We start from the raw sequence: 25,675 nt of genomic DNA, 5'->3' as shown, positions 1-25,675 counted from the left end.
CATTTTTAACAATTTAAAGATGTGAAGATATATAATTAAGTATAATCCTCTCAAAGTTTGACGTTGAAAAGTATTTCAAATACTTCAACTTAAATATATTTTTTGCAAAATGCCATTTTTAAAAAAAACAGATGTGGTCTCAGCGGTGTAATTATCATCTTACAGTGTGAGGAGAGCTTACAGTTGTACGAAAATTTATAACTGGGAAGAAAAGAATGTGAAATAATCCGAAAACCTAGAAAACTGTCCTATATAAGAATACCGATTAAACAGCTACTAAAAATGAGTGTAAAACGACAATATGGCTTTATCAAATGCTTAGCATCTGGAAAAATGCACATATTGCCTGTTATTGATTGTTATAGTTCATGAATGTTCTTGTGCACGTGACAACTGTTATCAAAGATGTCTTTTGTACTTCTTGGTACACCAGTTGGCTTTTTAACCCATCAGCTCTGTTTTCCCCCAGAGGTGGCCTACCCTAGATGGCTTTAAAAATACACATTTTCCAGGGACTTAGGTAAAAAACCAACTACCCTGTTATGGAAACTTAAAAGCGAAGGCCCTGAAATACCCAGACAGTTTGAACATAAACCAAAAATGAAGTGAATCTCTAGAATTGCCGTGTAATAGCATGAGTAGGGTGGGGGTCCTTCAAGAGAGGGAACTGACCTTTTTCTTCCTTGTGGGTGACCTTGAGTACACACTTTATTTAGTCATTAAATGGGTCACCTTAAGCTTAGAGAATGAAGATCCTATGGCCTGTTAATTTTATCGTTGTCAGAAACTCTCTGCCTTTGGCCCCAAAATGGTAAATCACCTTTCTTAGAAGATTCTCATATCCAGATATTCTTACCAAATCAGAATCTTTTCTCAGCATTTTCTTCAAAAAACCACAGTTCTGGGTTAAAACACCTCAGATCCTAACTATAATTTTCCCTTCATGTACATTTCAGTCATCTTTATAATTTTAAATCAAAGATAGAAACTACATTATTTGAAATAAGGGTTAACCCCCTCTAATTATAAGCATTAATCACACACAGTTTTCTCATTTCTAGATGTTAAATATAAAAGGGGAGCTATCTCTTCTTCAAACACTTTGTTGCCTTCTGTGTGCGGCAGGACCTTACTTTGAAAGACTGTTTAAAGCTTAGTTTGATTTAAAGGCTGAGTTTCTGCTTGCTTGGAATGCTTGCTCTTCAAAATATTTGCTCCCTGGAGAGGGAAACTGAAGATGGAGTTTTCACATGACTTTGGATTGTTGACCTGGAAGACGTTTGGGGCAATAGGATGGGCTAGGGCATGGTTCCACTGCTTTCTGTTTGAGTAGGGCCAGGAAAGGAAGGCGGGGCTTGCTGTGTGCAAGCAGGAAAACATAGTGTGAAGATGTTTGAAGCCTGAATGCACTTTCATTTGATGCCTTGCTTTATTGCTTAAGAGAATTTTAAACTGCTGCATCCGCAAACATGCTGCAGCCCATAATGACGCATATTTAAATGATTTTTGCATCTAAACAAATGCGTTCACTCTTTGCCTGGTGTGTACAATTTGAATGACACTCGTGCTCTGTCTGGAAGGAACAGACGTTTTTCATTATGAAATTCAGAAAAGTAGCAAAGGGAGCAGAAATTTCCATTTACATCTATGATTGAAGTTGTAGTGATAAAAGAAGATGACTTTGTTGAAGAACAGCCTTGTTCTCGTTCTGCTATCTGACATGGGATCTCGTCACTTTGGTAATAGTTTTTAAACTTACGTTATTGAGGAAGGCTCTGATCAGAAGTCTCAAATTATACATGTTCTTCAACCTTAAATTTTTCTGGGTGTTTTGTTTGGTTTTTTGGTTATCTATAGATAGATTTGAGTATTTCTTTTTTTCCTTAAAATCCATTACTTATTAGTAATAAAGACTTAAGTGTTAGCTTTTTGCTCCATTATCACAGAGATTCACCATACTTTTTAGTTTTTACTTATGAGCCTCAGCAGGTGTAGACAGATACCTTAGTTGCCACTGATAACATCCAGTTGCCACTAGATCAAGAAATGGATCAGAATTCTCCAGGGACGTTTTCTGCTAAAGAAGAGTTGGTGATGATCTTCCTTTTGGAAGCCTGAATGTAGTTAAACCCCCTTCCTTAGAAGTCCAGAAATGCAATTATTTCAGCTCTCTGTGGAGTGATGAGTCCTGCCAAATTGATTTACAATAATGAAACTAAGCCTTGTTTGCAAATCTAAGTGGCAATTTCTAAGTCGACAGAGGAGTGGTAAGAGAAAGAGAGATTCTGATTTATCTAGGGGTCTATTCGTGTTTGAACAGATTGTGTGATTTTTGAAACGTGATTCAAAAAGGATGTTGATTTTCATTGAAAAGCTTGATGAATCACATGTACTTATTTTGTTATTCTATTAGATATTGTCTTCCTCATTCCTAGGTAGTGCTGCCAGTACAGTGACAGAATTCAAATCCTTCTTTCTCCTCTGCTCTAACAGAGCTTTGTAAACACGTAGCAATGTTGTAATGCTTGGTAAAAGGGGGTGCCAGTTTCAAGTACGATATCCTAATTACTTCATGGCTAACTCTTTTGTTATTGTTAACCCTTTTTGTTAAATTCAGTGACATCTTTTTTCATTCTCCTTCTCTGTGTACTTTTTGCCCTAAATAGTTCTGCATCTTTTTAAGATACACGTTTGTTTTTTCTTGGAGGTTTTTAGTTAGAAAATGCCTGAAATATATAGAGCAACATTTGTTCCTCCGATGGTTAAATTACATTGTCTCCCAAAATGAGAGATTTTAAGTCTGGACTATACCCAGGAGAATCTAAAAGAGGCAGCTAATAAGCTCTTGAAGAGCACAGTGGGGTGGTTGTATCTTTATTGAGTCTCACACTTATGAGAAAAATAGGCTGGACCAAATGAGCCTGGGCATCAAGAGCACGTGGGTGGTCGTTGGTGATACGCGCAGTGATGAGTGTGTGCTGAGGGTCCTAGACCAGGCTGGCAGGGAAATGAAATGAAGGCACTGAAGCCTCCCCTGATAACCGCAGAGAGTGCTGCAGCATCCAGGACCTCAGGATCATGATGAATAAACTGTAGTGGATGAAAGGGAGAGGAAGGATGGGAAGGACGAGTTTCTGACCAAAAAGTGGTTTACTGGAGTGCTGTGTCAGAGTATTACATGATCTGAGGTCCATGAGGCCCAGCTTTGGGAATATGGAGAGTGAGTGGGGTAGAGGTATAGTCCCATGGTCTTCTGATTCACAGACATTCATCAGCGATAAGTATCTATTGAGAAAGTGGAAGCCTGGCATCATGGGAAAGGAGGCCTGGGTTCTACAACCACATAGAATGTGTTCAGCAGGAGCCATGTTTTGAGCTCCTCACAGTGTTCAATGTTAGTTCTGTTCCCTTCTCTTGCTTCCACATAGGAAAGACTTTGACCCACTGGGGAATTAGTCATTGTCCTTTGGGTACACTTCTGGGATTTGATAGTCAGTTGGGCACTGGATTCTAGTGCATTTGCTGAAAGTCATTAATACCCTGCAAATGGAAGCATGCAGCAAGCGCCTGGGAATGCCAAGTGAAAGGTCAGAATTGAAAGAGTGGAGGAGGCTGTTGACCTTTAGGCATGGATGATATGTCTGAGTGAGAAAGCAAGAAGAGTTGAAGACAAGAGTCTTATTTTATAATCAGAATTATGAAAAGAGGAGCCAGTGAGAGGGAAAGAATGATTAGCTTGAGGGAGATTGGTGGAAACTGGAGAAGATTGAATTTCAAGAAGAAAAGTGGGCCGAGTTCAGTGGCCCATGCCTAGAATCCCAGCAACTTGGGAGGCTGAAGCTAGGAGAGTTGCTTGAGGCCAGGAGTTTGAGATCAGCTTGGGCAACGTGGTAAGACCCCTGTCTCTACAAAAAATAATTTTAAAAAAAGTTAGCCAGGCATTTTGGCGTGTGTCGGTAGTCCCAGCTACTTGGGAGGCTAAGACAGGAAGGTTGTGTGAGCCCAGGAAGCTGCAGTGAGCTATGATCACACCACTGCACTCCAGCCTGGGTGACAGAGGGTATCCCCAGCTCTCTTAAAAAAAAAAAAAAAAAAAAGGAAGAACATGATGTGGCAGAGTAGTCAGAGAACTTGAGGGCTAAGAAGAGACTGATGGCATTTGTTGCTCTTGATCTTGAAAGAAAGTTGCAGATTGTTGGAGCAAGGCAAGATGGTAATAGGTTGGAAAGAACAAGTGAGGGGCATGAGAGTGACAGCCCGCAACTCCATTAAGAAGTTATCTGTGAAAAGGCCTCTTCCTGTCTTGATTACAGCCTTCCCCACACATGGCTTTCTGAGTATGGTATGTGAAAATAGCATGCTGTATATCTTTACCTTCCCATATGATTTAAGGTTTTGCTAATGACTGGTGGTTCTTTTGCCTCACCGTACACCAGCCTGGTTGGTATTTTGTCAGCAATTATGTGGTTTTTAAAAAGCCCTGTGTATAACCTTAATTAATTGCATCTCTAAAATCTATCGGGCTTTGAGTTTAGTTTTGTTTTGTTGTTGTTGTTGTTTGTTTCATTTTGTTTTGTTTTTAATAAGGCAGAAAGAAAGGAAAGTGTTAGGTGAAAGCAACCAATGAGAATACCTGCATTTTGAAGAAACAAAGTAGAGAATTTAGAATTATCTCTACCGTATCTGCTTTCTCCGCTCCTCTCTCGGGATACAGAGGACTGAACTCAGCTAAAGTAGGTTCAAGTCTAAAGGAAACCTTAAATTCATTTCTGTATTAGAATTATAATTATAAATACAATTTATAATATGAGAACTGCAACAAGACAAATGGGGGGAGATGACCAGTTTGCTGACCAATAGGGTTAATGACGGTAACGTAGAATCCTAGTGGTATGCCTCCCATTGACTGTTAATGACAGTAACATAGAATCCTACTGCTATGCCGCCCATTGACTAAAATGTGTGTGTTAAGGTAGAATGGCACATAAAACAGTGTACTGCAGTCTCAGTGTATTCAAGCTTATGGTTTCTCTGCTTGGGTTTGTATCTTTGGCTTTAGATTTTCTCCCATAACCCCAACCTGCCCACGTTCAAGTCGCCACTCCTGGAAATATATTCTTGATCTCTCAGATCTGATGGTAAGTCTGTCTTGCCCAACAGTGGCCTCTAGCCACCCATGGCCATTGAGTATTTGAAACCTGGCTAGTCCAAACTATGCTGTGAGTATTAAAAACCCACCAGATATTAAAAAGTTAGTCTGGTAGGAAAAAAAATAATAAAAAACGAATGTAGAATGTCTTAATGATGATTATTTACATTAATTGCGTGTTGAAATGACGAAATTTAGGATGTACTGGGTTGAAGTATATTAATAAAATTAATTTTACCTGTTTTTTTTTTTTTTACCTTTTTATGTTAATGTGGCTACAAGAAATTTTAAATTAGATATGTGGCCTCTATTATATTTCTGTGAGACAAAGCTGCTCCAAGCTGTTTTGGTCCAGAACTGTGTCTCGGTTCTTTTGTATCCTTCATGGACCTCCATAGAGTGGTATTTAGTAATACTCAGCAGTAGCAGACATGATCTCTTAAGATTATCAAATTGTGTTAAGTTTTAATTTTTATTCTTGCCTCTCATCTTATGTGCACCTCTCTGGCCAGGAGGCATTTATAATACCACCTTTTAATATTTGGAAATCACTTGATCTGCTTGAGTCATTGTGTTGTTTTCAAATCTAGAACTCGTTCCACCATATTTTGTAACTTCTATAATTAAACAAAAGGCGAACCAAGAGCAGCTTGGCTCTTAGGGATGTGTGAAAAGGCGCTCAGTCTTTAAGATGGTGCCAAAAGTGACAAATCTATGGGATGACATGCAGGTTTATGGAAGAGAAGCATGACAATTGTTATTTTTTAAAAGAGCAAACAAGCTAGTCACCAAAAGACAGATACTTGATTCTACTTCTATGCGGTACCTTTTTGAATTTGAAGAGTCAAATTCAAAAAGATGGAAAACAGAATGGTGGTTTCCAGGTACTGGAGGTAGGGGAATGGGGAGTTGTTTAACGGTGTGCAGGGTTTTAGTTTAGCAAGATGCAAACGGTTCTGGAGATGGAGGGTAGTGATGGTTGTATAACGATATGAATCTACTTAACACTAAACTGTATAATTAAAAGTGGGTAAGCAAAGAGTGGCTTACAGAGCAATAACTTGTAACTTAAAAATTTTAAAAACCTGAATGAGGTTAGTTATAATGGGTGATCTTAAGTAGACCCTTACTGCCGGAAGGAACAGCTGGATCACATCGCTTGAGAGCGTGTTAGAAAAGCAGACTCGGTCCCACCCTAGACTTGTCCAATCAAAACCTGCATTTTAACAAGGCCCCCAGGTGATGCATAGGCACTTTAAAACTTGAGAAGCCCTGCTCCTAATATCATTTCTCAAAGTGTGATCCATGAGCCGCCTGAGTCAGAGCCACTCTGGGGAGTCCTGTTTTCAGGCGCGTCCCAGAACCCATAAATCAGATCTAGGCTGTGGAGCTAGACAGAAGATGAATCTTGCAGACTGATCAAGATCCTAGATGATTTTGAAGCATGGTTTGAGTTTGAGAGCCCCTGATCTGGAAAGCTTTAACAACGATTACAATTCCATCTTTTAACAGATGTTGGAATTATTAAATACTTGTAACAAGAAGTCTTATTATTGATAAAATCAAGAATATGACTAATAATGCAGTCAAAAAGAGGCAACAGTAAAAGCACCTATAACTTGTCTTGGGTTGGTTAATGAGGAAGCTGTCATTCAAAGTTAGTAGACTATTGTAACACTTCTTGGAGTCCTGAACATTGGAATCAGAGTCGGGTTTCAGAGTTGAGCCTGTTTCTGTCATTAGCTTTGTGCAAACCTCATCAGGCTCAAGAGTCCTCATTTGTAAAGGGGAATGAATTCTCTGACCAGTTAGTTTACATTCCTGAGACAAGGTTACATTTGGAAAGCAAAGAGTTTTCGGTATATATGTGATAATTTTGAAATTCTTGAATTTTTAAAAAAGAACTTAAATGCTGCATTACTTAAATTTTTTTCTAAAGAAATAGTCAAACCTAGTCCTGTCTAGTTATTAATAGATACCGCATATGAGATGCCTGAGTTGGTAAGCTCTTTCTTTTTTTTTTTTTTTTTTTTTTTTTGAGACAGAGTCTCACTCTATCGCCCAGGCTGGAGTGCAGTGGCACGATCTTGGCTCACTGCAAGCTCCACCTCCCGGGTTCACGCCATTCTCCTGCCTCAGCCTCCCGAGTAGCTGGGACTATAGGCACCCACCACCACGCCCGGCTAATTTTTTGTATTTTTAGTAGAGACGGGATTTCACCATGTTAGCCAGGATGGTCTCGATCTCCTGACCTCGTGATCAACCCGCCTCGGCCTCCCAAAGTGCTGGGATTACAGGCGTGAGCCACTGCGCCCGGCCAGTAAGCTCTTTTTAACCTAGTTCTTTTCAACTACAATAATTTTATAGACTTTTTTTTAAGGCTACAATGTTGATGTGGAATCAAATAGGTATGCCTGTATGTATGGTAGATGCATCTGACAGGGATCACTTGACTTGAACATGCCCTGACAATGATCCTGTGTGGCAGGCTCACCTGCGTCTGAGTTCTGAGTTAAGAAATCGGGAGTGGGCTGGGCGGGGTGGCCGGTGCCTGTAATCCCAGCACTTCGGGAGGCCGAAGCGGGGCAGATCATTTGAGGTCAGAAGTCCAAGACCAGCCTGGCCAACATGGCAAAACCCCGTCTCTACTAAAAATAGAAAAATTAGCTGGGCATGGTGGCGCAGGCCTGTAGTCCCAGCTACTTTGGAGGTTGAGGCAGGAGAATTGCTTAAACCTGGGAGGTGGAGGTTGCAGTGAGCCAAGATCACGCCAGTGCACTCCAGCCTGGGCGACAGAATGAGACTCTGTTTCAGAAACAACAACAACAAAAACCCAAGACAAAAAAACAACAAAGAAATCCAGGAGTGGCCAACCCAGAGACCCACTCCTTATCTATAAGGAACATCTGAGCCCTCATCTTCTCTCATGGAACATGGGCCACGCTGGAGATTGAGACCCTTTGTTGTGAGTTAAGTGAAAGTTGCCAGGTGGAGGTTGTTAGGGGGAGGGTGTTAAGTGAAAATGCTATAGAGACCACATGGCTTTTGCAAGCGGCTGTGGTTCTTCTGTCCAACCCACCACCACTGGACTCTCTCCCCTGTATGCAAGCCCCCAGTAAAACTCTGTGAGACAGGGTTCACTAGCTCTGGGGCTCTTGAACCTGGTGCCATCCACATTGGAGTCAATAGGAATTTGGCGTGACACCTTAGTATATGAAATTTTATATGAAGCCATAAAATTTTCTTTTAAATAGACTTTATATTTTACAACCGTTTTAAATTTAAAGAAAAATTGAGAGGATAGTCCAGAGAGTTTCCACATGCTTTGCATCCGGTTTTCCCTATTGTTAACATCTTATATTAATAAGGTCCATTTGTTGCGGTCAGTAAACAATTTTGATACATTGTTACTTATTCAGATGTCCTTTTTGTCTAATGTCCTTTCTGTGTTCCAGGGTGCCATCCAGGAAGGCACATTACCTTTAGTTGTCAGGTCACCTTAGCCTCCTTTCCTCTTGGCTGTGACAGTTTCTTAAACTTTCCTTGTTTTTTAATGACCTTACTGGTTTTGAAAAGTACTGGTCAGATAATTTGTAGGAATTGTCTCATGCTTTGCCTGGGGTTATTGGTTTTAAGAAGGAAGACCACAGAGGTAAAATGCCCATTTCATCACATCATATCAAGAATACATATTTATCAACATGATACAGCCCTGTTGCCATTGACCTTGAACACCTGGCTCAGGTGGTGGTTGTCGAGTTTCTCCACTTGAAAGTTTTTCTTTTTCCCACTTTGTGTGCTCTACTCTTTGGAAGGAAGTCAATTTGCACAGCCCACAATTAAGGAGCAGAGAATTATGCTTCATTTTGAGGGCATTTGGAATTCTTCTGCACAGGAGATTTGTCTCTTTTTTCCTATTTATGTATTCATTCAGTCAGTCTAAATTTAGACTCATGGATATTTACATTGTACTTTGATTTATAATCCAGTACTACTTTATAATTTTTATTGCTCAAATTATTCCAGCTTTAGCTATTAGAAGCCCTTTCAGTTGGTTCCTATGCCCATTTGACATAGACATTTTTTTTTTCTTACAAGATGCTCCAGTCTCATCTTGCATATTTTCGGCCATAATCCTAGAATCAGCTGTTTCTCCAAGGAGCCCTTGTTCCTTTTATTGGAGAGTAATGTTATTGGAGAATAGTATTAAAATCTGGATGTTAAGGATGCTCGTTGCCACTGGAGTTTCTTTGCTTTTAAGACTTCTCAGTTGATAGAACAAGGCAATGTGTTTGTCTATATTCACCCTTGTGTTATGCAGATGTATAAATATTTCTATAGCTAACTAGTTATATTTATATTAAGCTCTAATATCTAGTCTATATTAAGCTAAATAAAAGTTCATCCAGATGTTTCCTACCCTTAACATATTACCACACGGACACTTTATCTCTCCTCCTTGGTTATCTGTAAATTCTCACTCCATCCACCATCTGTGTACTTCATTGTTCAATTTCAGTATATGTGCATAGCAGTATCAGAATTGTTACCCAGGCTGGGTATGGTGGCTCATGCCTGTAATCCCAATACTTTGGAAGGCTGAGGCAGGTGGATTGCTTGAGGCCAGGAATTTGAGACCAGCCTGGGCAACATGGCATAACCCCGTGTCTACTAAAAATACAAAAAAAAGCGCTGGTCGTGGTAGCATGTGCCTATAGTCCCAGCTACCGGAGAGGCTGAGGTGGGAGGATCACCTGAGCCCAGAAGTCAAGGCTGCAGTGAACTGTGATCGTGCCATTGCACTCTAGCCTGGGAGACAGAGTAAAACTCTTTCTTAAAAAAAAAAAAAAAAAAAGTTAAAATATGTCTTTTTAAAAGCTGCAAGACTGCTAACATTTATTCATTTATTGATTGATTGATTGATTGATTTTTGAGGCAGAGTCTCACTCTGTCACCCAGGCTGGAGTGTAATGACACAATCTCAGCCCACTGCAACCTCTGCTTCCCAGGCTCAGGCGATTCTCCTGCCCCAGCCTCCCAAGTAGCTAAGATTACAGGCACCGGCCACCATGTCCAGCTAATTTTGTATTTTTAGTAGAGACGGTGTTTCACCATTTCACCATGTTGGCCAGGCTAGTCTTGAACTACTGGCCTCAGGTGATCCGCTTACCTCGGCCTCCCAAAGTGCTGGGATTATAGACATGAGACACCATGCCTGGCCATAAGTACTTGTTTTGTTCCCTTTTATTTTTTTAAAGTAAATCCTTTGCACTATTTTTATTATTTTAAGACCAGTGTTATTCAGAGCCTGGGTTAAACACTATTCTATCTTTTTTTTTTTTTTTTTTTTGAGACAGAGTCTCGCTCTGTCACCAGGCTGGAGTGCAGTGGTACGATGATCTTGGCTCACTGCAAACTCCGCCTCCCTGGTTCAGGAGATTCTTCTGCCTCAGCCTCCCGAGTAGCTGGGACTATAGGCATGCATCACCATGCCCAGCTAATTTTTGTATTTTTGGTAGAGACAGACTGTCACCATATTGGCCAGGCTGGTCTCCAACTCCTAACCTCGTGATCCACCCACCTGGGCCCCCCAAGTGCTGGGACTACAGGCATGAGCCACCACTCCCGGCCAGCACTATTCTGTCCTATACTCGCTCTGCCATCTATGTATGTATATTGGATGTATATGAGGCTGGATCTGTGTACTTGGAAAAGTTGGAGAGGTGATTTAGGTAAAACTTTTAGTTTTTACTTCTTTTGCCTTTTTGCTTATCCTGATCCATTTAGTTTCTGCCATCTGGCAAATAGTTCTCAACTGAAGAATCCCATCTGTCAGTTCTCACTATTATCCGGTAATAGTTACAGTGAAATGCTGGTGACGGCAGCAGCCACTTTTTAAAAGGATGTGTAATTCACCCTCATGTCCTCTTTGAGAACCCAGTAACTGCCCACACTCTGAAGCTAAAACCATAACAGTTTTATCACATGGAAAGTTTGTTGAGAAATGTTTGCCTGCTTCTGTGAAGTCATTGTCCCGTCTCTTGAGTACAGATGCCTCCCAGGAAAATTTTTCCAGCCTGTTTGTTAATGCAAAAGTTACAAAAGATCAGTATATAATGAACACATTCAAGAAAAAAAAAAAAAAATTGTGAAGAGTCTGAAATGGTAAAATGAAAAATCACTTAAGAAAACATTTATCTGTAGCTATCATTTTCATATACACATATCTAGTGTATATAAGTTAGTAAGTACATAATTCTGGAAAGTTCTACCTGTCTACACATCTACACAGAAAAATTAGGAAAGTGTTGTCCAGACTTTTCCATCATCTTCAGTATAAAGCATCTTCTAGCTGTTCGAATAGAAACAAGCTAGATTCTTGACTCCTTTCTATTTGGTTCTTTTTTTTTTTTTTTTTTTTTTTGAGACAGTCTCGCTCTGTCTCCCAGGCTGGAGTGCAGTGGCGCAATCTCCTGATTTCGGCTCACTGCAACCTCGCCTCCCAGGTTCACGCCGTTCTCCTGCCTCAGCCTCCCGAGTAGCTGGGACTACAGGTGCCCACCACCACACCTGGCTAATTTTTTTGTATTTTTAGTAGAGACGGGGTTTCACTATGTTAGCCAGGATGGTTTCAATCTCCTGACCTCATGATCTGCCCACCTCGGCCTCCCAAAGTGCTAGGATTACAGGTGTGAGCCACCACGCCCTGCTCTATTTGGTTCTTTAGATCTGACCTTGAGACGACATCCAGAATCTGAGAACTACTCACCATCTCTACTGCTGTCATCCTGGTCCAAGTCATTGTCATCTCCCACCTGGATTAATGCCAGAGCCCGCTTCCTGGTCTTCTCACTTCTAGTCTTGACCCCTAGGGCAAGAATGATTAGCTTAGAAAACCACCCCAGAACCTTCCAGCGTTACTCCGAGTTGGACAATGTTTGAGGCCCGTTTAAGTTGGACAGTTGGACTGTTCAGAGTTGGACAATATTTAAGGCCCCGTGCAGTCAGCTGTGCCTGTCCTGTCCTGGCTCTCACTCACTCACTTGCCCATTGATCTCCTCCACATCATTCCTCCACGACAGCACTGATCTCCTTGCACTTCTGTGAGCTCACCAGGCATGCATCAGCCTCAAGACTTTGTGTAATATTTATTGCTTCCTCTGGCTAGAATATTCTTCCCTTTGATTCTGAGTATTTTGTCCCCTCACCTCCTCAAGTCTTCACTGAAATGTCATATTTTCAAGTAGGCATTCCCTGACCACCCTATTTAAAATTTCACCCCTCAGAGAAAACATACAAACAAACAAAAAAAAACGCCTCCCCTTTCTCTGCTTTATCTATGTAACATTTATTGCCATCTAACAGACACTATATTTTATGCTTTTTTATCGCTTCCCCCCAGGATCATATATCATTTTATTGGTTTTGTTCACTGCTGTATTCTTAGCACTGAGACATAATTGTAAGTATGCAGTGAAGAGTTAGTGGATAAAGGACTGTGACTGCCAGAGGGGACTCAGGCAACACCCCCTCACAGCCAGGACCATCACTCAATGCAAGAGTTGAAAGAGGCGATCACTCTGATTCTCTGCTTCTCCACTCATAGGGCCTGCATCCCACCGTGTTGATTGCTGTCATGTATTCACCTCATCATAAGCAGTACTCACGTGTCAGACAGTACCATCTCGTCTCTGTGGGGCCACAACTAGGTAGTGGTGGTGTGATGAAAATAAAACCCCAATGTCTTCAGTAGGTGCCACATGGGTGATTAGTAAATGAAGAGTAGCTGTTGCTCTTTTGATTATTATGATTATTATTATGAGAAACTATGGTGGTTGATGAGATACTGGGGAGAAGGATACTATTTATATATAATTTATTGGGCAACTTTTTTCTGGGCACTGAGTTGAGTGCTTTATGGATATTAATTCATTTAGTTCTGCCAGTTCTGCCATTTACTCTGTATATTGACCTGGACTGTTACATAACCTCTCAGTCTCACCCTCTCTCTCTTTTTTTTTTTTTTTTCAAAAATACAGTCTTGCTCTGTCACCCAGGCTGGAGTGCAGTGGCACAGTACTGGCTCACTGCAACCTCCACCTCCCGGGTTCAAGCGATTCTCCTGCCTTAGCCTCCTGAGTAGCTGGGATTACAGGCATGCACCACCACGCCTGGCTAATTTTTTTGTCTTTTTAGTAGAGACAGGGTTTCACCATATTGACCAGGCTGGTCTCGAACTCCTGACCTTGTTATCCACCTGTCTCGGTCTCCCAAAGTGCTAGGATTACAGGCTTCAGCCACCGCGCCCGGCCCTCACCTTGTCTTATAAAGTGAGATCATTGTAGCTGCTTTGGTGTGGTTCTGAGGACGGTGAGAGAAGATACACATACATGAAGTATTGAGGGTAGTGGCAGGCACACGGTTCAGAGTTACTGACACTACTGATGTTTTATCTTCACGAGGCAGACCTGGGCCCATAGCACAAGGAAACCGAGACTTTGGCGTTTTACAGTAATTCCATTGCCAGAACATTTCTCCCGCTTTCTTGAATCATCTTTACCTCTTGAGAGATGAGGAAGAGAGGGCATACCTTGGGTAGAAGTCCAAAGACCTCAGGCATTTTTGGCCCTTCATTCCCATGATTCTGGCCAACATCATTTTAGTCCCCAGCGGTTCATAGAAATATTGTCTTTTAATCTGATATTTGAATAATCTGTATCTTGAAGAACGTGCATATGGCTCTGGAATCTTTTACATTCATCTACTCAATCCCACTCTGACGCTCAAAACTTTAGCAGTCTGTTTGTTTGTTTTTTTTAATTGTTTTAATGTCTTGATTTTAAACATTTATTTTTAGAGATAGGGTCTCTCTAAGTTACGCAGGCTCGCCTCAAATTCCTGGGCTCAAGTGATCCTCCCACCACAGCCTCTCAAATAGCTGGGATGACACCCCTAAGTGCTGCCATCCTGGCAGCAGTGTCGGTTTTGAGACATCTTTCCCTTCTCATTTCTCCAAGTGGCTTGGATTGGGGAGTTACTGTGGTTTTAGTTGCAGTATTTTTTACTCTGAATTGTCTTCTTCCTGGAATTCTGTCTGTCTTTTGAAAAGACAACATAAAGAAATTGAAAAATATACTTTAAATTCCATAGTGTGGGAGCCTCTGCTACTCGCCTGTTTGATATTCATTCCCATTTTTTCCTTTCTAAAAGAATTCCAGATTTTTTTTTTTTGTTCAGGGTGACAATGCCCTCTGCTGAAAATACTTTCACAGATTCCCTTGCAGGTGTGTGGCCAGATCATAGTAATGGCACGTATGGCCTCAGTGGGATTTGCTGAGGAGTATGTCCCTCCCAAGTAACAGAGCAAAGCTTTAGTAGAGGGAAAAAAAACAACAGAAAACCTTTCAGCTTTGTCGTGTTTCCCCTGCCTTCTGCCTGGAACTTGGACACAAAGTCTTGAATTTCTGTGACCATTTTGTGACCACAAAACACAAGGATAAAACCAACGTGCTAAGGATGGCAGTACAGAAAGATAGGAATACCCTGGTCCCTGATGGCATCATGGACTATCTGCAGTGGCCCTAGCTTCAATGTCACTTCTTAGGTGAGATACACAATCCTACCGTGTGTTTAAGCCACGGTTTGACATGTGGTCTGTTCTCTGCCGCCGAACGCATTCCCAGCTGTTCTGTATGGCTTGCTAGCTAATTTAAGTCAAGTTTTATTGTCAAATTGATCACATTGTGGATTATAATATTAAAGTACTTCACAGTCTAAAAGTGAACTACTTCTGTAAAAGCCAAAGGAAATGGGCCAAATGAACCATTTTGAACAGAATTTAAATGAGTGAGTTGAGTTACCACTCTTGGATGGAGAACTGGAGACCTGGATTTTCAGTCTAGTTCTACTGCCAGTTGGCTCTGTGGGCAAGTCACTTGACCTGGGCTCTTTTCCTCCCGTCTGCAAAATGAGGTAATTTGAGCTAGACAGTCCTCTCGAAGACCACCAAGGAGCTAGCAGATTGAGGCCTGCAGACTCCTATTGAATTTGCCATCCTTGTTCACCTTGCCAAGGCTTCATAGCCAAGAAGACAGACCCAGATTTTGTTCATTAGCTTTGAAAACTCCCTTTCAGTTGTGGGGGGTGTGTGTGTGTGTGTGTGTGTGGTGTGTGACATGTGTTTTGAATATAAATTGTGAATTGTTTAAGCAAGAAACCAGGTTGTATGTTTAGCAATAAGCATGCATAGTGTATATTGATGAATTTATCCACTGGAAATAAATGGTGCCAAATTTCCTAAAGTTTGCTGTAAACAGGAGCATGATTTTTCATTATGATGCTTAATTTGTTTTGGTCTTTGATCTCTTATACCAGAATTCTGTTATGAACTTTTTTTACCTGAAAGATCAAAGCAAATAAACAGAAGCATTTGTAAAAATAAAGTACACGTGGCTGTGGAGAGAAACTCCAGGTATATATGATCATAGTCTTTTTAAAATTAACAAACTTTGTTTTTAAAAACAAAGTAGTGTAAATTCTCAGCAAATTTGAGTAGAAAATACAGTTTCCGTATACCTGTTGTCCTAGCAAATATTTTTAAGTACGTATTTTTTAATTAAAAAAAGAAAATGTAAACCATGTGAAGCCAGTTGGTGAAAAAGGCTTCATTATATTTTAGCACTCTTAACTCTTATTAAAAATTTTTTAAACAGATTTTTGTGGTTGAATCGCTTACAATTTCTGATGTATAACATTCTAACATGTTTCATCAAATTTTAAAAGTAGTGTAAGCAGTGCTGTCCACTGCTAAATTTTATTTTAATGTTAGAATACAGTGAAGTTTTTATTTTGCCATTAGTCCTGAGAGCTTATTAAATAACCAGTTTTAATCCTTTAAAAAACCATTGTCATTTTGAGAAACACATATTTCTTAGCTCTGTGCAATATAAGAAACTAAGACATCTTGGCAGTATCAAATGAAATGTTTTGCAAGTTAGAAAGTTCAGTAGCCACTTATAAACATAATGAACAATTGTTATAGTCAGACTAATGCAGAAATACAGGTGTTGGGGGCAGGGTGGGTGGATGAGCAGACTTGGTCCACAAGTAGTAGTTTGCCAACCTCTGTCCTAAACACAAGTTCAAGAATATGGTTCTCTTGGATAGATTTTCTGCCAGATGAAAGTCAGAATAACATCCTTAGCTAATGAACTCCTAATATCCAAGGCAACTTTTATTTGATACAGGCTTTTAAGAAAAGCTTGCTTACCAACTCCTCATTAAAATGCTGAGACTGGCTGGTCATGGTGGCTCATGTCTGTAATCCCACACTTTGGGAGGCTGAGACTGGCAGATCGCTTGACCCTAGGAGTTCACGACCAGCCAGGCGACATATCTAGACCCTGTCTCTGCAAAAAGTAAAATAATTAGCTGGGCATGATGGTGCACACCTGTAGTCGCAGCTACTCAAGAGGCTGAGGTGGGAGGATTGCATCACCCCAGGAGGTCGGGGCTGCAGTGAGCCCTCGATCCAACCACTACATTCCAGCCAGGGTGACAGAGTGAGACCTTGTCTCAAAATAAACAAAAAGATTAATGCAGTACATGTCCTTTTGGTGAATAAGTAAATATGTTTTGGTAACTTTAGCTTTGCGTTATGATCTAGTCTTCAGCAGATTGACTAAGGGCAGATAAAACAAGTTGATTTGGTTTTGTTGTTTGGCACTTACTGTCTGGTTTATGCCCCCAAGAACTCTGGCAGGCCAAGGTCAAGTGTATCTGATCCCTGCTCTGGCTCTTCTCATGAACTGATTTAGTAGCTTTGGGCCAGCATTAATTTTTTTAAAACTCTTTGACCTATTTGTACATGACAGGCATTTAATCTTTCCAATAATTACTCGTTAAATAGAAAAGCATCACTTCTTAGTTTAGACATTTGCAAATACAGCTGAGCAGAGCTGACAGATGAGGTGGGCATCTTCAGGTCATAGGTCACTTCTGGCCTCCTGTAACCTAGAAAATTGGGATGCCTCAGATATCAGGTGTTCTTCCAAGCAGCTAGGGTTGGTCCCTGACCTCAGAAACCCTGAGAGCCCTCAGAAACCCTGAGAAATCCACCTGGGAATGGTGTATTTGTTTTGGATGAGATTACCTTTACTTTCCATTCTCCAACTCTTCTTGTGTTTTTGTTTGTGTTTTCTTTTATATCATCCTATATAAAAGAGAAATGTGATATCATTTGCATTATCTTGTTATTTCTTTTCTTGTAATTTATATCTTAATGCTTATCTCTGGGGCTAGGTTTTAATCTCCCGAGGTAGGTGGCCTTAGGTTTCTTGGCAGAGATTCCTCCCCTGGGAAGTGAGGGTTATAAAAGAACCTGTGGTGTGGCCCTGTGGAGCCGCATGGGGTGGGTGCTCAGTACTCACTGATTTCTTCCCTGCAAAGTGACACCTGCAGCCTTTGGGGGTATCATGTCTCATAATTTTTGCATTCCCTGCAACACACACTTTACTGCTATGGGCGTCAATGATCATTTTAAAGATTTAAGGAATGACAAGATACAGTGCTTATTCTCCCCTATGATTTGCTTAGATTTTTATCTAAATAGTACTTATTGAAATAAGTACTTCAGTATCACGATACATCTTATGTGTTTGAGCTAGAAACAGACTAAAGTTTAAACACCTTTATGAGAATGCAAAGTTACTTCCTACCCCTTCTTAGGGCTTTTCATCCCTCTTTATGTTGCATTTCAGAAAGTGTCCTGTAGCTTACTATGAAGGAAAGACATTGGTTCCTGTCTTTGCTGGTGCGTGGACAGTCTGTATTCCTTGCTCCGTGGGAATTGTGGGTTTATGTCTGTTCTTGCATGTTTTGCTGGAAGGACCACAGTGACCTACGTGGTGGTCTCCCTGCTTTCATGGTTTCACTATGCTGGTCTGTCCTTCACTTAATTATAGAGTTTATCTGGGGGGGGAGAAAAAAAAGCTTTTGGCCTATGTTGCTTCTTCCAAAATGGCATCCAAAACCTAAGCCTCTTTAAAATTGGAGTCCAACATGCTTCTCCCGTGCTACTTCCTTCTGGACTCCCTTTGCCACTTCCTTTGTGCTCCAGCCATGATGGGCTGCAAGTACGCCTTGCTGGTTCTTTTCTCTTTCTTTGCACAGGAGCCTCCCTCATTTTGAAGGGTCTTTTGCTACCCATCCATCCATCCATTTGGATTCTATAATAGAGTTCTTCATGTTTGCCAGAACTAGGCCATTGTGGGGGTATAATGGCAAGCAAGACAGATTCTTTTTTTTTTTCTGAGACGGAGTCTCGCTCTGTGGTCCAGGCTGGAGTGCAGTGGCGCGATCTCAGCTCACTGCAAGCTCCGCCTCCCGGGTTCATGCCATTCTCCTGCCTCAGCCTCCCGAGTAGCTAGGACTACAGGCGCCCGCCACCACTCCCGACTAATTTTTTTTGTAGTTTTAGTAGAGACTGGGTTTAATCATGTTAGCCAGGACAGTCTTGATCTCCTGACCTCATGATCCACCCGCCTCAGCCTCCCAAAGTGCTGGGATTACAGGCGTGAGCCACGGCGCCCAGCCAAGCAAGACAGATTCTATCCTTATATCATGAAAGTTCAGTTCATTTCCCATGTGGCATACTACTTCTCACCATTCAGATTCATCTCGAATGTTATTTCTTCTTTAAGGTTTTTCCCACTGCACCCAAGATATTGGCCTGGCACTTTCCTCATCTCTATTACAGAATTTAACTTGTTCATTCATCAACCGATATTTATTGCCTACTAAGTGCAAGAATCTTTGCTAAAAACTGGGAATATTGCAGTGAACAAAACGAAAATTAAGTTTACAGCTTACATATAATGTGGTAATTATCCATCTTTTACCTTCATTAGACTGAGTTCATGTAGGACTTTATGTAATATCTTTATATCTTCCGTACCAGAAATGCCTGGAAATAATTTTCATGATATAAATTTTCTTTAAAGATATAACAAAAGTCTGAGGAACAGTTTTCAGAACTCAAATGAATTAAACTCTTTCTCTCTTATGCATGTTATGTAAATATATATATAAAATACAATTTTGAGTTTTTTGCCTAGGAAGTAGAAAAATGCTAAAATTTCTATTTTATTTACAAGCAGATTAAAATGTCCGAGAAAGAGAAGTAGACAGGGATTTTTATTGATTTTGCTCAAATGCTCACCTAGACGATGTCAATATTTGTATTTTACCTCCCGTTATAGTAGAATGGTAATTGATTCTCTACTTAAGCAGCTTTTTAGGATTAATTTTGAAGCAAGAGATTCAGATTAATTTTTTTTTTTTTTTTTTTTTTTTTTGAGACGGAGTCTTGCTCTGTCACCCAGGCTGGAGTGCAGTGGCCAGATCTCAGCTCACTGCAAGCTCCGCCTCCCGGGTTTACGCCATTCTCCTGCATCAGCCGCCCGAGTAGCTGGGACGACAGGCACCCGCCACCTCGCCCGGCTAGTTTTTTGTATTTTTTAGTAGAGACGGGGTTTCACGGTGTTAGCCAGGATGGTCTCGATCTCCTGACCTCGTGATCCGCCCGTCTCGGCCTCCCAAAGTGCTGGGATTACAGGCTTGAGCCACCGCGCCCGGCCGAGATTCAGATTAATTAAGGGAGAATTTCACTTGCAGCATTTAGGAATTATTTTAACCATCAAACTTGGTGTGGCAAGAAACCGAGTTGCTTAAGGAGGCCAGACATAACATTCTAAAGGTAGCAGGGTCTTGACTGGGTTGCTTAGGCATTGAAAGGCTGTTTTAACTTGTCTTGAAGTCTCTCTTTCCTTGATGCCTTCTCTGTGGTAAGAACACTATGATACAGATGGAATGACGGGAAGTGGTTTTCCTTTCTTCCAGTTGGTGAGTTTGTAAGCGATGCCCTTCTCGTTCCTGACAAGTGCAAATTCTTACACCAGGAGAGGATGGATGTCTGCGAAACTCATCTTCACTGGCACACCGTCGCCAAAGAGGTACCAGCCCATAAATTCTTTCTTACTGCAAAGTGAAGATTTCCTGGGGACATGCCTAATAGCATTTTAGAGAGTATGTTGAGGCAACAGCTATGTTAATAAGTTATTTAAGGAAAAAACCCAATGCTACTATCTGTAAACCAGATTTTAGTTTTTAGAGTGGTTTTAGGTTCACAGCAACACCGAATGGAAAGTAAGAGTTCCCGTGCACCCCCGTCCCCACGCATGCACAGCCTCCCCATCCGTGAATATTTTTAAAAAGTCAAAAATAGGGCCAGTTGAACTAGATTCATTATGTGCCTGTGTCATGTTTCGCAACTTAAAAATAAAAGTGGTCTGTGCCATGCCTTATAACTTAAAAATATGATCTTCAATAGTCACAACTTTAAGGTTTACCCTTCAGATTATTTTTATTCACCTGTTTTTTTCCTTTGTCATATATAATTTTTAAATAATTTAACCTTTTCCCCTGTTATCTATTAGTGAATACAGTGGTAGAACAGTGAAGTAGCTTGTTTGTACCAGCCTGAACGCTCCAGGTAGAATTCAGTTTCTAAGTTATCCTGTCCACTTTTATATACATAAGGCCATGCATACCGTCTTGAGTTGTCCACAGGGTGAGTCTGACTGAGCACTTGGTTAACCTCTGCTTTTGGCTAAGCCAATGAAAGAGACAAGATACTTAGCATGAAAAGGCCACTGTGTAGTGTGACCACCTTCACAGCTAGCTGTATCCCTTTGATAGTTTTTCTGATCATTTCTTATAGTTTATTTGTGGTAAGATCAGTCTACTAGAATTAGGCACCTTTATCAAGCTCCATAGGGCTTCACTTGAGTCGATTTTGATCCCCTGTCCCTCCCCGGCACATGTGTGGAGACATTTTTGGTTATCACAACTTGAGGGAGTGGTGTTACTGGCATCTGATAGTGTCCAGAGGCCAAAGATTCTGCTAAACATCCTACAGCCAACAGGATAACCACCCTCTACCCCCAAGAATTATCCAGTCCAAAACATCAGTAGTACTGGGGTTGAGAAATCTGATCTAGCTTAGCTTAACCATTGTATCATAGCTTTATAGCTGTTAGGCAGGAAATACCACTGAAGATTTAGCATTATTTGTTGCCTCTTATAAAATAATATATTTGGATCCACTGTAGAATAAAATTTTCATTATATAAAAATGTGTTTTGGAGGTTTAAGAGCTTGCTGAGTTTAAGAAAACAAACCAAATAAGTTGAAGTCCAGCTACCTATTTGATAACCTCATTTTTTATTCCTTCTGTGTTTTCATAAGAAAAATTCTTTGTCTCTAAGAAACAAAAATGACTCCCGTAAGCTCAAAATACAGTCCGTAATATTTTCATTGTTTACCTTTATGTATTGAATTATTAATCCTTCATTTATCACTAGTGGATGCTCTCAGAGCTTTATGCTAATCTAGATTTGTGCAAATTTAGCAAATCCCAAAAAAGCGAAAAGACATTCAAGGAGAAATCTCTAATGACTGTTAAGTTCTGATGCATAGTGGCTGCAGGGGATAATTTCTTCTCTTCCCAGGATTGTTTTAGAGTTACAAAGTGAACCAAGAGAGTCAGAATTTCTAGGATAAGGCAGGTCCATGTGAGAGAAACTTCCATCTGTAAGGGAGGTAGGAGTGAGCTGGGGATCTACCTGGAACGCCCACAATTTCTGGATACACGAATTAAGCTAGAAAGCATTAATTCTTTGGTATCTATTCACCAGTGGAGCCTTCGACATCTTATTTCTCAATTAGTTTTCATTCCAGTTGTTCGTATAAACCTCTATTATATAACATCGTGGTCTTATTAAATAAATAATGATCTTAAGAGAAAAAAGAGTACCAAAGTGTAACCCATGCTAAAAAAAAATCCTGTTGTGAATTCACTCAAAAAGCAAATGATCTTTTCCTTTGTGAAATTGGTTCCTAATATATTGGGTCTGCCTGTTGATTATTTTATGTGGAGTTTTCTTACAATGAAACACATCTACTGTACCACTCACTGTTTTCTCCCCATACTTTGTAGACGTGCAGTGAGAAGAGCACCAACTTGCATGACTACGGCATGTTGCTGCCCTGTGGAATTGATAAGTTCCGAGGGGTAGAGTTTGTGTGTTGCCCACTGGCTGAGGAAAGTGACAATGTGGATTCTGCTGACGCGGAGGAGGATGACTCAGATGTCTGGTGGGGCGGAGCAGACACAGACTATGCAGACGGGAGGTAAGGTGGTCTTTGTGTTCAGCCTCAGAGATGCTGAAACATCTTGCATAGAGTATTTGTATCCTGTAAGTGAATCTTTCTGTTTATCACTAAAAAGGTCTCTGCCCACTCCCATCAAAGTCTGCTGTTATGCAAAAAATCTTAACTATGACTTTTTATGGCATCCTGTTGAATTAATAATGATGTCAATCACCCATCACAGAGTTCATTTTAACTGTTTAATATTAAACTTGGGATCAAAATCCCACTGGTAGCTCTCATAGGTTACTGGTGGTTCTAACAGGGAGTTGAAATAATAATGGCATTCTGTTTTGGTCATTAATTTTTAAATACTTTTTAAATGCTATCTGGGATTGTCAGTCATTAGTTCAAGGTGAATTTTTGTTAAGAAAGGTTTGGTTTCAGATTTTGGGGGTTTTGTGTGTGGATGTGTAAGGTTTTTTGTTTTTTTTTTTTTGCTTTTTATCATCTTTTCCTTCATAGTGGAAGTCAAAGGCATTCATAAATGCTTGATGCTTATTAATTTTTTTTAACTAACTTTGATTTCATGATTGTAAAGAAATCTGTTTTCACCTCTTTTTCTTAGGGAGCTTAATCCCATTACTTCTCACCTGATTCCCATTCTTTTTTTTTTTTTTTTTTGAGACGGAGTCTTGCTCTGTTGCCCAGGCTGGAGTGCAGTGGCACAATCTCAGCTCACTGCAAGCTCCACCTCCCGGGTTCATGCCATTCTCCTGTCTCAGCCTCCCGAGTAGCTGGGACTACAGGCACCCACCACCTCGCCCGGCTAATTTTTTTATTTTTAGTGGAGACGGGGTTTCACCGTGTTAGCCAGGATGGTCTTGATCTCCTGACCTTGTGATCCGCCTGCCTCGGCCTCCCAAAGTGTTGGGATTATAGACGTAAGCCACCGCGCCCGGCCCTCATTCTTAATTGAAGGCGAACATCTATATTCAAATCATAAAATTGTAAAATGAGAATCTTTGGGTTGGAAATGCCATCTGGTTCAGGCATTGATTTCATGCTGTCTCATCCCCTGAGGTGGGATGAATGTATCACTTCTCTTTTTTCTTCAGTATTCTCTCAGATGTTCCCTAGAGCTACAGATTTCCAAACAGGACATTCAATAGGAGTTGTAAGTTTATAATCACCAAACTACAGGATGCTTGTTTTTTTTCTTTTAATTTCCGGTGTAATGTGCTACTAGGGCCCGCATAGAGTTTATTATCTATATCAGCTAGAACACTGGGACCACAGTCAGAAACTGAAGGGCCCAGGCAAACTGGGTCATATGGTTACCCCACCTATTACAGTCTTCCGTGATGATGTCACTGTCCAGGTTGATACTCAGTTGACATGCTAACCAGCTCCTTCCTAGTTACCTTCGTTTATGTTCCATTTCAGTACCTGAACACAGTCATGCTTTAGATTCTCAAATTGCTCAGAAATATTGTACCTATAAGGTTTCTAGCTCTGATATTCCCCTCTGACCATGATCTTCCCTCATAATCACCTCCCCAGTTCAGGCTTTTAGTCCATTATCCTCTTTTTCCCTGCCTGCATTTCTAATCAGGATGGATTCAATGGGTAACCATTCTTACCTATTCTGTTGAACATCCTGGACTTGGCTGATACCCTTCACATTTTCTAAACATATTTTTGTCAATTCTCTGTAGCTAGAAAAAATTAATTTCTTTCTTTAGTTGCTTCTGGGATTTCTAAAGTATCAAGTCATGTAACCTTACCACTTAATTCCATTTCTTATTCATGCTGTAACATCAGCTGGGATCTTAATGTTACTAGATGCCCCTAATTATCTCTGTCTTGATGACCTATCATCTTCCCCATAGCAGTTGATCCAGGCCAACTTCATTCTCCTTGGTTCCCAGCCTAACTCTCTCTCACGCTCTACAGATAACCCCTCCACAGTCATCCGTTGTGAATTTCTGCAACATGGTGCCTGACATTTGGTAGGTGCCCAGTACATGTTTGTTGAATAAACCAATGAATTTTCTCCTGTCCCTCAGCATCCCTTGTACCTTCTTCTATCCCTTTGTTTCCTGTTTTCCCTCTTACGATTATGTTCTGCTGGACTCTCAATCATCTCTTCTTTTCTTGCGTTTTCGGTCTCCCTCTGCCCCACACCCCCAGGCTTCATCCACTCTCCTCCCAGGTAATTATTTCCTATGCATTACTATCTTTCTACTATGTGTTTTTAATCCTGTTTGCAGTTGGTAGGAAATATTTGATGGTTTATTCTACCCGTAGAAAAGTCCAAATTCCCTTGCACGGCATCCAGAAGTCTCTTATGTGGCTTCAGCCTGCATTTTCAACCTTGTACATGCATGTCACTCTGTCTCCTGGCGCCCTAAAACCATTGACCTTTTCTTTCTCTAGGCTTTCGTTCCCACCATTCTGCCCCATCTGAAATATTTTTCCTTTTTCGTCAGTGGGGTTAATGTATGATAAAGATACTTGTCAAGTCTAAAGTGCCACATCTTATGACCTGTCAAAATCCTATATATTTATAAATGTTCACCTGACAGGACGCGTTCTTTACAAGTGCCTTGCTCTGCTATACAATCCTTGCTTTACCTTTTCTTATAAGACTATAACGTATCTTCCAGTGAATTGTAGTCCTATCTTTTTTTATCTGTTAGAATCCAAACTATAATTTATGTGTCTGGTATGTCTTGCACATAGGTCCTTAATAAATATTAGACAAAGTGAATTGTATATTTAACATTTTTTTCCATAGCTTTTGGTAAGGACTTTGTGTTCCATAATTGGATGGTATAGCACGCTTGTCCAACTCAATGGCCCAGAATGATTTTGAATGCAGACCAACACAAATTCATAAACTTTCTTAAAACATTATGAAATTTTTTTGCCTTTTTTTCTATAGCCTCTGTTATAGAGGCTCCCATCTTTTAGAAAGAACTGTCCAATACAAATGTAATGTGAGCCACTTTCTTTTTTCTTTTCTTTTTTTTTTTTTTTTTTTTTGAGATGGAGTCTCACTCTGTCACCCAGGCTGGAGTGCAGTGGCGTGATCTCAGCTCACTGCAACCTCCACCTCCCGGGTTCATGTGATTCTCCTGCCTCAGCCTCAGCCTCCTAAGTAGCTGGGATTAAAGGTGTGCGCCAGCGTGCCCGGCTAATTTTGTGTGTGTGTGTGTGTAATTTTTGTAGAGATGGGGTTTCACCATGTTGGCCAGGCTGATCTCAAACTCCTGACCTCCTCATCCATCCATTTTAGCCTCCCAGAGTGCTGGG

At 40.7% G+C, this 25,675-nt stretch overlaps 1 protein-coding gene across 6 annotated transcripts in view; it reads left to right on the top strand.

Annotated features, from left to right (window-relative positions):
- The window catches only part of APP (amyloid beta precursor protein), a 288,984-nt gene that overhangs the window by 99,037 nt on the left and 164,272 nt on the right, over window positions 1–25,675 (top strand). For all 6 annotated transcript variants that reach the window (XM_033232229.1, XM_033232228.1, XM_033232227.1 and 3 more), the window contains exons 4-5: window positions 20,048–20,160; window positions 22,206–22,399. In XM_033232229.1, the coding sequence (XP_033088120.1) occupies window positions 20,048–20,160; window positions 22,206–22,399 (307 nt within the window). The remainder of the gene's footprint in view (window positions 1–20,047; window positions 20,161–22,205; window positions 22,400–25,675) is intronic.

The sequence above is a fragment of the Trachypithecus francoisi genome, unplaced genomic scaffold (assembly GCF_009764315.1).
Source record: "Trachypithecus francoisi isolate TF-2019V2 unplaced genomic scaffold, Tfra_2.0 Lachesis_group14, whole genome shotgun sequence".
In the NCBI taxonomy this organism is placed as follows: domain Eukaryota; kingdom Metazoa; phylum Chordata; class Mammalia; order Primates; family Cercopithecidae; genus Trachypithecus; species Trachypithecus francoisi.
The sequence above is the reverse complement of the archived record's forward strand: the minus strand, read 5'-3'. Positions and strand labels throughout refer to the sequence as shown.